Raw genomic sequence first — 12,154 nt, 5'->3', positions numbered from 1 at the left:
TTGGCTTTTATTTGATGGAGTACCTTTAATAACGATGATAAATTTGTACATGTCCACACTGATTAGCAGAACTATTTATTCTTACTTCACAATATCATCTTATATTTCAAGAGTTGATTTACAAATTCAAGTGAATTTGTAAAGAGAATCCTGTATTTTCATGAATGTTACCAAATTAGTTATTTTTCTACAGGAGACTAAAAGGTAATAATACAAACATAATGATAAAGTCCATAAAATACTTTATTACAGAATTGTTTTTTTTCCTTAACACAGGGATTGGCACACTTTTTCTTAAAGGACCAGTATTCTATTGTTGGAGGCTTATGGTCTATGCTTCAGTTACTCAGTTCTGCCAATGGGCCCCCAAAGCAGCCATAGACCATCTAAAACAGATAGGCATGGCTGTGTTGCAAGTAAACTACTTAGAAAAACAAGCATCTGGTATGAGGACCACAGTTTGCCTGGTTTAAATTGTTAATCTATTTTTTTTAAGATTTATTTATTTATGCATACAAGAACTGGGGTGTAGGCCAGAGGTGTGGTGGGTAAGAGGATTCACCAGAGACAGAGTGGAGAACAGAACAGGCAGATCAATGAGAAATACACTGCTGAGGGGAGCAGCGGGCGAGGTAGGAGAGGTCTGCTTCACCATGTGGGTTGCTCCTTGGCTGGGGATAGAACTCATGCTGCAGTGGCTGCAGACAGCTTCATAGGTTGCGTCTTAACCCCTTGCACCATCAGGGAGGCCCTAAACACTTAATCTAAAAAGTATGTTATATATTGTGAATTGCCCACAAATCAATTTCCTATAGATCCTATATTTTAAAAAATCCTTTGAAACTTGTACAACTTGTAAGTTCTTTAGGGAAAAAAAAATCACCTCTTGATTATTTTTGGTTTCAAAACACTATCACTTACTGCATATAATTGCCTTGAGGCACACTAACTTGAGTTTAATGGTACCCGTGTTTGAATTCCACAAATCTTTTTATAAATGTGATGTGTAATGGATTTCTTCAGTCTATAGATTAATCTGCATGAAAGTCAGAGCACAACTATACAATGAATTCAAGTTTTCTTCTTCAATGCACAAGCACACATTATCTGAAAAAATTGTTCACCACAAGTAGGAGCTGGTGTGGACAAAGACCTTTCTAGAATGACAGATTCAGGTGTCCTCTCCCTTGAGTTTCCTGGGTGCAGAAGCCAAAGCTCTTTAGAGTAGTAATTAGAGTTGTTTTTGAAGATAAAAACTCTGCTTCAAATCAGAAGGCTGCAGGGTAGAAGAATTCAAGGGTCACAGCCAACTTCGGCATGCTTTAACTTTTGAGAGTTACTACAGGGTATCTGTCACCTACTGGGGTCACGCAGGGTGAAAGAATGCTTGTCTATTTCATCCTTGAAAAATCAATGTTATGCTTTGGAAGAGAAATCATACTGAGAATTTGTACATAGAATATACACAGGCACACTGGAATTGTTAGGGAGGTGCTTAACCTTCTTTCTCAGACTTTTTGCTGTAATATGTACACTTTCTAGGATGAAGGCTTTTAGAGGCCCAATACCCACAGAAATCTAACTATTTTCTTAATGTTTGGGTTCTAGAAGAAATAGAAGACTTTAATATGTGTTTTTAACCAGAGGGAGCTGAAAGTGCTTTAGGAGGCTGATCCTGAGCTGTGAGAAGAACAGATCTCTTGTAAGCTAAGGGGTAAATAGCTACTTAACCACTTGTATGGATCAGCAAATTCTTGGGAGATGAAAGAGGATAAAAAAGGTAAGACCTAATACTTACCTTAAAAGAGTTCTTATCTCCCAACAATTATATGTGAAAGCAGGGCTATGTATAAAAAAGTGCTAACACATGTGAAAACAATGGCGGGCATTATCTGGGTATTTCAGGCTAGAAAAAGTCACTGTATTTTGAGATAAGTGAACATTATTTGAACTATCAATATTATGCATTATTTATATATTGTTTTGCTCATCTAGGGCCAGATACAAAGCATTTCTGTGACAATATCTTCTTTCCTCTCTTGTCAGTCTGTTAAGAGACTTGGGAAAGCTGTTTTCTCTGTACCTTTGTTTCTTCTGATATAAAGTGCATATTCTTCCTCCTGCTTCAGAGAAACAAGGAAGGGGGATAAGTAGTATTTGTAGATGTTTGGTATTATATGGAGATATGCTATGTTGCGTGTGAGTCAGGAAGGGCTGACCGCTAGTTTGGGTATAAGAGAGCCAACATAAACAGTGTTTCCTTAAAAGGAATCGTATAATCTGGGTTTACTTACTGAATCATTTATAAACAGTAGACTGTCAAGAACTCAAAGTTAGCACCCCTTGTCAGGGAAACTCTCTAATGCATGTCCAAAGCTCAAGTTCTTTATAACAAAAAAAGGCTGCACTCTCTAAGATACCAACTCTACATGGACACATTCCCCTTATGTTGGGCTTATTTTAGCTTATTGTCAGCTAGTAAGTCCTCAAGGTTGAAACTATCTGATGAAAAAGAATGCTTAAATCTGAGGGGGTCATTCGATTCTTATAGGGGCAGCAACAGGGCACAGGCAGGAGGGGGCTATTATTTCCTAGACAGGTGAATACCAAAGGGATAGTGCAAGAGATGATGCAGCCTTGTCCTGGGACACACCCTGAGAAAGCCCAACACTGGTCCTGTGACCTGGATCTAGGGTTCCGTGCAAAGGTTTTTAGGAAAGATAAGATTTATACTCCATGATGGACGAGAGAAATCTCCACTCCCTTCCCTTGCCCCGTCCCATCTTTATCCCTTCTCTTTCATAAGTGACTGCTGAAGGGTATGGAGGTACCCTGTGGTAGCCAATGAGTAATTAAAATATTGGGGGACACTGGCTTCTCTTTTTTATCATTTTTTTCACTTATGTGCAAAATCCAGTAACTACTCATTAAACACTTGGCATATGCCCTGAACTTAGCAGGCAATGTAGGTTGCAAGGACGTATAAGAAATAGCCCCTATGCTGTCTATTAGGAAGGAATAGAAAGCACACAGAACTCTCAAGGTTGAAACAAATGACAAAAAGGTCTAAAAGGGCTTGCATATGGGTTATTTCATATAGTTCACATCTAACACTTGTTGGAATAAATAAGAGTTATGAGGAATTACAATAAATACCATGGGGTCTGATACTATCCTAATTACTAAAAATATATCAACACTTGCAATTCTCACAACAGCTTAGTGAGATAGGTATAATTAGCATGTCTACTTTAGAGGTAAAGAAACAAAAACCAAGACATGGTGATTATGGACCTGAGGTAAGATCACGCAGGAAGTCAACATTAGAATTGGACTTACACCGAAGTTGTCATGCCCGGAGACCGGGTTCCTCAAGCACTGTATCATAGACTCTGTTCCTTCAGAAGGAAAAATGACCACAGAGATTCCAGGTGGGAACAAACATTTTCTTTGGGAGGGGACTGTGACAAACTTCGTGGATAAGGTGATATTTGAAATATGCCTAAAGACAAAATTCATGAAGGATTGTCCTATCAATGGGGAGGAAAGGGAAGGAAATTTTTACCGAGGTCACTATGAATGCTTATAATGAAGCAAGAATGCAGGGATATAAACAGTGGTGTAAAAAGACACAGGAAGAAAAGGCTAGAAAAGCACGGAGGATCCATGTGTGAACATCTTCAGCTCTAGGGACATGGGAGAAAAAAGGAACCTGGAAGCAAGGGTAGCATGACTTGAAAATAGAGAAAAAAAGGAGGCAGGAAAGTAACATTAGGGTCCAGGACAGAAGTCACGCTAAGTGACATGATTAAGGGCTTGAACAGACAAGATGTTGGCTATGGTTTTAAATTTTGGTCTCAAAGTATTATTCATTGACAAGTGAAAGTAACTCGTGATTATGAAGGAGAATGTGAAATTATAGAAAAAGTAAGCAATTTACTTTTTGTGTCCATCTCTTATAAAGATCTTTTGAAATCTTTTCAAAACTTTATTCTTTAAGCAGTGGTTGATATTTGCGTTCAGAAAGATGTTTTCATAAAATCTTGGATTAACTGATGCTCCAAAGGACAGTCAAGGCAACTAATATTTTTCTCTAATTGGATATTTATCTTGAGGTGAAAATGTCATTGATGACGATATGTAAACTTTTACATTCAGTGAAAAGGAATGACATTTAAAACATGAGAGGGAAAATCCTCTTAGAACGATGTGCAATCATCTGAAAATTTTTCTAAGTTACACATTTGGCTGTAGTCATCAGCAAATCCTCTGGCAATAATCAATCATACATGAGAAAGAAAGAAATTACTGGAAAAACCAAAGAATGTGCATCCACAGCACCTGAACTGAGAAGTCTGGCTTCTTAAGAGGAAAAAAAAAAGTTTTGCTTTTCTTGAGAAGATTCTAATCATCTTCAGCACTCTTCCCAGCAATAAATAAATAAAAAAAAAAAGCTTGCCTAGTGGCAAGTTTATACCAGTGGCAAATTTTAAAGCATAACGAAGATATCTGGATAGCTCTTCAAACTGTAAACTCCCTTAAGCTTTTCCCAAGTGCATGTTTTTGCTTTTATTTACTCTGGGCTGGCCTTTTCATGGGTGAAGTCTGCTGCCACTCATGTGTATGGGCTGAAAGGTTTTCCTGGGGATAACTGGGCATAAACAGCTTTCTTTCCAGAAAATATTTCTTAAGGACCTACTCTGGAAGGTCTGTTAGCATGTGCTCATTAACAGATACCCATTCACACAGATGAGGCCCTTTCACCACACAGAAAGCAAAGTAAGGGCTTAGAAAATGCCACAGAGACTTTTGGGTAAACAAAAGATTAGAGCTACAGGTGATTCTTTAGGTGATGTAATGCATGGGTTAATCTTGGTATGATTTGATGCACACTTTTCTCCAAAGTTACTGACTATGGCAATGCTGTGTGTGGACTTTGTTAGTTAAAAATGAAGGAGGTTGTATAGTTATGGGCCCATGAGTTGTATTAGGGTGATACATCAGAGTAACATATCAGCCTGTCAATGCTATGCAGTAGTATAACTGGATTTCTTATTTGCACCTAAATTTAGTGGAACCTGGGGGCTGATAGGTAAGGCTGGCCGTGTATAGACAGAATGTACTTATATATATAGACAGAATGTACTTATATGACTAGCTCATGATAGGAAATTCCATCAGGAGCAGACTTTGGGCTCCCTGCTCCCTAGGTGCTTAGCAGGAACCTGGGTAGTGGAGACAAAGTATGTCCCATGTGACTGAATGGTGGAAGGACAAAGAGGCCTATGCATGTGTTCTCCAGACCCTGGTCAATGCATATTCCTATTCTGCTGTTGCTCTGTGGTATCCTTTGCCTGTAAGGAAGCTGTCCTGTCAGTATAAACCATTTGATTCCTATAAGCCCTTTCAGCAATGGAACTTAATGTGATTAATGTATAATTAGCACAGGGGGAGGTCAGATCCTCTATGAAGGGTCCCAGTGAGTCAAGAGGCTCCATAATAACAGTGGTACAGGCTACTGATTAAATGTGGAGATGGGTAGGTGACCAAGGAGCTTTTAAGTTTTCTTCCATTTAATTAATTTATTTGCAATATCACTGATGGCTTATTGTATTCAGGGAACTCTTTAGGCACTCTGAGCTATACAATTCTGAATAAGACACAGCTGTTTATAAAGATAGAGAAATATGCAAATATCTATGCTCCAAAGCTGTATTTACTGTATCCCGTAAAAGTGGTATGAAATAGCATGACCTCTATGATGAGAAGTAAGGGATTGCTTCAAGCCAAGGGTCAAAGTGCTTTGGCTGGCCTTAAAGTATGGGCAGGATTTATATTTATAGTATGCAAGGTCAGGTGGGAGGATGGTTCTGGAAGATGGGATTGAATGAGCAAAGTCTTAGGTAAGGGACAGCAAAGTGTGCCCAGGGAATACTAAGTAGTCTAGACTTACAAGTGGGGCTGAGATGGTGGCAGGTAGATTTCTGTGTCTTGGGATAGGTTTGCATTTAAAAAATAGGCAGTTGGAGGGGGCGGACATCAAAGATAGTTAAGGTTCTTTAGAGCAGCCACATCTTGGGTTCTTAAAATTGTTTTTAACAAAAAGATGGATACAAGGAAGGAGAGAGAGAGATGGGGTAGGCGGTAGGAGGCGGGAGAAGAGGGGTTATCACAAAGCCCAAGCTTGAAGGTGGCCTGTAGCAGGTAGGTGACATTTATTTATGCTTAATGAAGTCTGCTAGGATTTTCTGAGAGGGTCTTTATTTTTTCTTGCATGATTTTGCTTTGAATCTGAGAATTTAGAAAAGTGCACATGGGGAATGTGTACTGATAGGACATTTCATGTTGAACATGGTTTTTCCATGTAAAAATCCATCCTTAGGGAGAATAGGAACTCCCTAACATCAGGACACAGACACTATCTTATCTCTTTCTCATCAGGTGCAGAGCTTAGTGCTGGGGCAGAGCAGAGAGTTCAACACTTGTGATAGAGCGACAGTGTGCACAGGGGCACAGTGAAGTGGTGTGAGCACCCATTCTGTTGGGGTGCGAGGGGTAAAGGTGGCCCTGTCCTGGCAAGGGCACTGGGGAGGTGTGCATTGGCGCAGGTGCAGCCATTGACAGGAGCTGCTTTATCCAATCAACTCTGGGATAGAGCTCAGGTAACTTTTGATGAGAAGCAGAAGCATAAGATTTTTTCCTTGTGTGAAAAGGTCAGTGTCTGTGTTTCACCATAGATAAGGGATCATTAGCTAGCATTCTTAGTCTTCACAAAGACAGAAATCAATATCCACCAAATGTCTGACAGGACCAAATAACTAATGGGTTTCTTTAACACTTCTCCCTTACCTGGAGGTTACATTTCAACAAGGCTCAGTGTTCAGGCTTCTCAGAACCTATGACTTCAGAAAGAAAATAGCTTAGAGAAGACATTCCACCATGGGGAGAAGGTGGAAGGCAGAGTGTTATGTCTGGGTGTATTTGAAGGTCACAATGAGGATGGAAACATGCGCTATTAGTAAAACATTCTTCACAGATTTCTTCTCCTGTCTTGTTACTGAAAGTGACAAGTCACAGCATCTTCTGAGTGAAGGCTCTGGAATAACCCAAACATAACCTAACACCCTTTTATAACCCCTCAGGTTAATTAGCACATCAGTGACATCTAAACCAGGAGTGTTGTGGTGCTGTGGTCTGGCATAACCAACGAGAGGATGACATCCGTTAATGCACCAACTCTCCCTTTAGTCACCTCCAAGGGATTATTGTTATATCTCACATCAGAAATTTACTCTGCTATTTAGTCAAAATCTAAATGATGATTTCGTGACACCAGAATTACCAATGTGAGCAATGGCTTAAGTTCAGTTAGGCAGTCTGCCCCTCCCTTTATTATATGATGTGGACTCGAACACCCAGCTCCACTAGAAATCAAATCCATCCCTGGAGTTAATTGCTAAGTGATTACTATGTGATCAGGAATAAATTTTTTTTTTTAAAGAGATGAAACCTGGACTTTAAAGTTTGATGTAATTAATTCATTCCTGCAGGCCCCACAATTCATGGAGTTCTGTGTACGATGCTAACACATTAAAAGTTCAAGTTATCTATCTGGGAGCAATAGATGAAGTTGCCAGAAAGCACAGAGGCAGCACACATTCTTAGATGGAGAGGATTTGGAGAAGCTTTCTAATAGAGTGGATATTTGAGGTCAGTCTTGGGGTAAGAGGAAACTGTCAGACAAGAGGGGGATGCACAAAGGCATTTTAAGAAAGATGTAGTTTGCAAACTTGCATGAAGCAGAATTTTGAAGTATAAGGCAATTTGAAAGAAAATGTTTAACCATCTGTTAATATGATCACTAGGTAGAGAAATCTCAAAATAACAATGACAATTTGATACAGGATTTGAGAAAAAGGAAGATTCTTAAACTCAATATATTGTTGACTCACAATAAATTGTTTCTTCCCCCCTTCTCACTAATTTGACCTTATTTAACCTCTAAATTAGCAAGTTAAAGAAAAAAAGTAGCCTTACAAAGAAGGTACAAAAGAAATTCTGAAAAAAATTTTGCGTGTCAGTGCAATTTCCATCCGGTTCCTGTATCCCAAATAAAATAAAAGACAGTGACTTGAGTTACAGTAAAGCATGGACAAAATTGCTGAAGGCATAAAAAGGACTGAAATTCTTACTTGTCCGTAGACCTGGATTAACTCTTTGCAGACTCTGGGATGCTCTGCTAAGGAGAGTTGGCGTGACTGGAGCAGAAAGAGAAGAAAACAATTAGTCATCCCTGAAAAAAATGGTTTAAGTGGCTCTGTTACAATTTTACTTTCAAATGATAAAATGTGACATGACCCAACCTCATAAATTTCCTCCCTTCTTTTTTTAAATTAAAAAAGAACTGTAAAAAGAACTCATAAATATCAAAGCAAATAAAAGGTTTTTGGTCTTAGTCACCTCCGGTCTCATGCCTGGACATCTCAGAAACAGTGAAAAAATGCCTTCCTATATCATTTGAATCCCAACTTGAGTCTTGCTTGTGAAAACAAAGAGGGACATAAATTCTTTAAAATGGTATGTAAAGCAGTTTAGTCAAGAGTTTATTCTTAGAGCAATATGAGCAACCCTGGGAAAAAAGAAGGAATGAGGAAAAGTGAAAAATTGGGCCAGAGAGATACGAAACTTTATGACAAGAGATGGGCAAAGAGTCAACCACTGTAAATGCTGTTATGAGTTTGATATGAATCTTAGGTTGCATTTAAAAAAGAAAATGGAAAATATCAATGTAATTGTCATTCTATCTTGAACTATTATACTGGGCCATTTTGCAAGCATCTCAGCTACAAAAGCAAGTCATGGTCACGTGAGTGTTTCTCTAGGATTCCCTTCTTTAGATCTCGTCACCAGGTTATCCTTAGACAGGTGACAATCCAGCCTCACCGCAATCACTGAACAGATAGAAACTGACAGGAACAGTGCTAAGAAATCTTTCTCTGATATGAAGAAGCCAAGAGGAACTGGGCAGTGAGTTGACACAGACCCACGTCCCTGGATTTCAGAGCAGGATGAATCCTGTCCTGTCCATCAGCCCCATTTTCAAGGTGCTTTTTCACTAACTTCTCTCCTACATTGTAGTTAATTGTAGGAAGCAGACTCGGAGCCGATGTTCGTAATATACAACCTAGCAGACCAAGTCAAGATCCTCCCATTAAATGTTTCAGAATTTGAACTCTTGCAAATTTTTTCAGTATGGGTCTATCAAGTGTGAGTACTTTCCAAGTGAAGTTGACTTTGGGGGTCTTGGTGAATGAACAACTTCAATTCTATGTGACTATTAGTTCTGAAATTATTTTTATTTTCTCTAAATTTTATTAACTTTTATTAACTTCATCTGTAGAAGATAATTACTCCCAAATTATGACAAAAAGCAAACAGAACACACATTTCCTAGAATAGCTAATGTACTACACATTGATTTTAATGTGGAAAACTGCATATTACGACAATCCCCTCAAGTCTACTCACTGCCTCGATACCCTCAGTCATCATTATTACTGTTATCTAAACCTGATCCCCAAACCCCAATTCCTTGCAACAGTTTGTTTATTACCCTATGTCCTAAGCTGAGCATTAAAACATTATTTTTGATGAAGGTTTGGCTGGCTCAAAGGTTTATGTAACTTCCAATTGTGAATGTCATGTTTAACTGACAGCTATATATGCCTTGAGAAAATTTTGATAACTTAGGAAGAGGAAAATTAAGTTAATCATGAGATGAGATGGCACATGATCATGTGTTAATTTGGTAACAATTAACCAGGAATTTAGTTTCAATTTTAAGCTTGAAGAGTGAGAAAACTAATGGACAACAGTTTTCAGGCTGAATTCAGCAGTAAAGTTGACAAGTTCTTCCAGAATGATGACTGAAATGGAATGTGAGGGTGAGTTATGAGACCCCAAGGGAATGTGCGAAGCCAAACCTCAGGCCCGGAAATGCTTGGGGAGCGCTGGCCACTCTTGGCTCTTCACAAAATAGGTTTGACTTTTCTTGCAAGCAGCCATCTGGTGCATTCCCCTTTATGGTGTCAGTATTTGGTAACATTCTCATGAAACAAAAAAGCACAACTCAGCTAACACCTTCCACAGTATGTGATGAATCAAGACATAAAAGCAACAAATGGCATCCTTGAAGAAGGACTACAGACTTATACCAGTGCCAAGCTGTTGCTGGCTACAAAAGAAAACAATGGAAAACAAAACTGCCACCCCAGCAAATGGGAGTGTCACCCTCAGATGTCAGTTTTAGTCAAGACAGAACTTCTAGACAGAAAGGACAAGTGAAAACCAAACAAAGGGTAACAACTAGCATGGAAAGAGGACTCCAGGGTATTTATATGGGGCTTTGAAATGCTGACATTATAAAATGCATTAGTTACAGCTGCTGGCCTCAGTGAGCCTTCAGGCTTCTGGATTCGGATCAATAAAAGAAAGGGTTGGTCAAGCAAGAGTAGCAGTGGTGTGGTCCTTAACAAGTGCTGACGAGCTTCCCCGGGGAAAATTACTCCTTGGGAAGGGTGCCAAACAAGGCCATGAAGGTAAGAGTAGGTGGGTTCAAGGGCAAAGGTAAGAGTTTAAGACACAACCTGGGTTTGTCAAGTGTGATATGACAAAAGTAGGTGGAACACAGTTGAGCCTTGATGTGTCAATCAGGAGAAATTAGGGGCACATTGGGGCTGCTCTTGCCAAAAAACTTGATTTTGATCTTGCAAACACTGGGGAATTACTGCTGTGCAATGCCCTAGATGGAGATGCTCATGGCAGATTTATCCAAGAACTCACACAATCTAACCTGTCTGATTTATGCCCAACTTGTACTATGGCACATATTTGGACCTCAGTTTCTTTTTCTGTAAAATGGGGAGAGTAACAGTATCTATATATGTAAAATTTAAAGCAGTTAGTACATACAATGTACTAACTATAATAATACAGTAAGTTCTTAGCAAGTGTTAAACAATCTTTTCCTCTTTCTCTTCCACCTCCCCATTATTATTACTATTATCATCACTGCTTTATTGCTACCTACTATCCTGAAAGAAAGGAAGAAAGAAATTCTTCCCATGGAGATTCTGACAATTTTTTTTTGCATGAGACTTTGCGCTTAGGGCTTTGCACATATGAGAAAAGATGGCTGTCCCAAGCCCAATAAAGCCCCTATTACTTAGGCCTTCCAATGCAGGCTGTATGTAGGCTTCGAGGATCAGTGGGGCAGGGGAGAGAAATCTACATATGTCAAAAATTGAGCCTGGGATTGAATATGATTGATTCCCATGCCTGCAAGTTGGCAAGTTCTCTACTGTGTTAGAGGGGGGCTGGAGTGGGAGAATGGGCGTTCTGGTGAGTATCACAATCTCCAGGTTGGCAGCAATGGCATTTTGAACCATCCCCAAATAGTCAGTGCAAACACAATTAAGTACACAAAGTTACTGCATGTGGTGACCATTTTACATGATGGGGACAAATAAAGGGCCTTCTGGGGTACCTGCCATAAAGTGTCTGTTAATAACTAGGGTTAGCAAGGATGTGATGAATAGGGGGCCTTGTATACTGTGCATGAGAATATAAATTGGTGCAAAACAATATAGAGTTTCCTAAAAAAATTAAGAATGGAACTTCTGTGAACTTATTGAGGAACATAGGAAATAAGTCAAAGAGATAGAACACTACTATGTTCATAACAGCATTATTCACCATAGCAATGAGTTGGAAACCACCTAAGTGCTCATCAACAGATGACTGGATAAAGATGATTTGGCAAAGGGTCTCCCTGGTGGTGCGGCGGCTTGAGCGCTACACTGTGAAGTTGTCCGCAGTCTCTGCAGCACAGGTTCGATTCCCGGCTGGCTAGGGAGATACCCACATGGCACGGCAGACCTCTCCTGCCTTTCCCGCTGCTCCCCTTGGCAGTGTCTTTGATCCGTCTGCCTGTTCTGCTCCCTACTCTCTGGTGAATTCTCTCACCCTCCCATGCCTCTGACCTGTACCCCAGTTCTTGTATAATAAATCCTTTAAAATAAATAAAACCATGTCAAATATTAAAAAAAGATGATTTGGCAAATATATACAATACCATTTAGCTAAATAAAAAAAA

At 39.4% G+C, this 12,154-nt stretch overlaps 1 protein-coding gene across 2 annotated transcripts in view; it reads right to left on the bottom strand.

The window, feature by feature from the left end:
• Positions 1 to 12,154, bottom strand: part of GHR (growth hormone receptor) — a gene marked incomplete at both ends in the record, with an annotated part of 119,621 nt that overhangs the window by 50,364 nt on the left and 57,103 nt on the right. The window contains one exon of one of the 2 annotated variants that reach the window (XM_084234093.1): positions 8,193 to 8,258. The exons of the other annotated variant lie outside the window; for it this stretch is intronic. Within the exon in view, the coding sequence (XP_084090219.1) occupies positions 8,193 to 8,258 (66 nt within the window). The remainder of the gene's footprint in view (positions 1 to 8,192; positions 8,259 to 12,154) is intronic. 2 annotated transcript variants of the gene reach the window in all.

This window comes from Talpa europaea (genome assembly GCF_964194135.1).
Source record: "Talpa europaea genome assembly, chromosome: 5".
In the NCBI taxonomy this organism is placed as follows: Eukaryota; Metazoa; Chordata; class Mammalia; order Eulipotyphla; family Talpidae; genus Talpa; species Talpa europaea.
The sequence above is the reverse complement of the archived record's forward strand: the minus strand, read 5'-3'. Positions and strand labels throughout refer to the sequence as shown.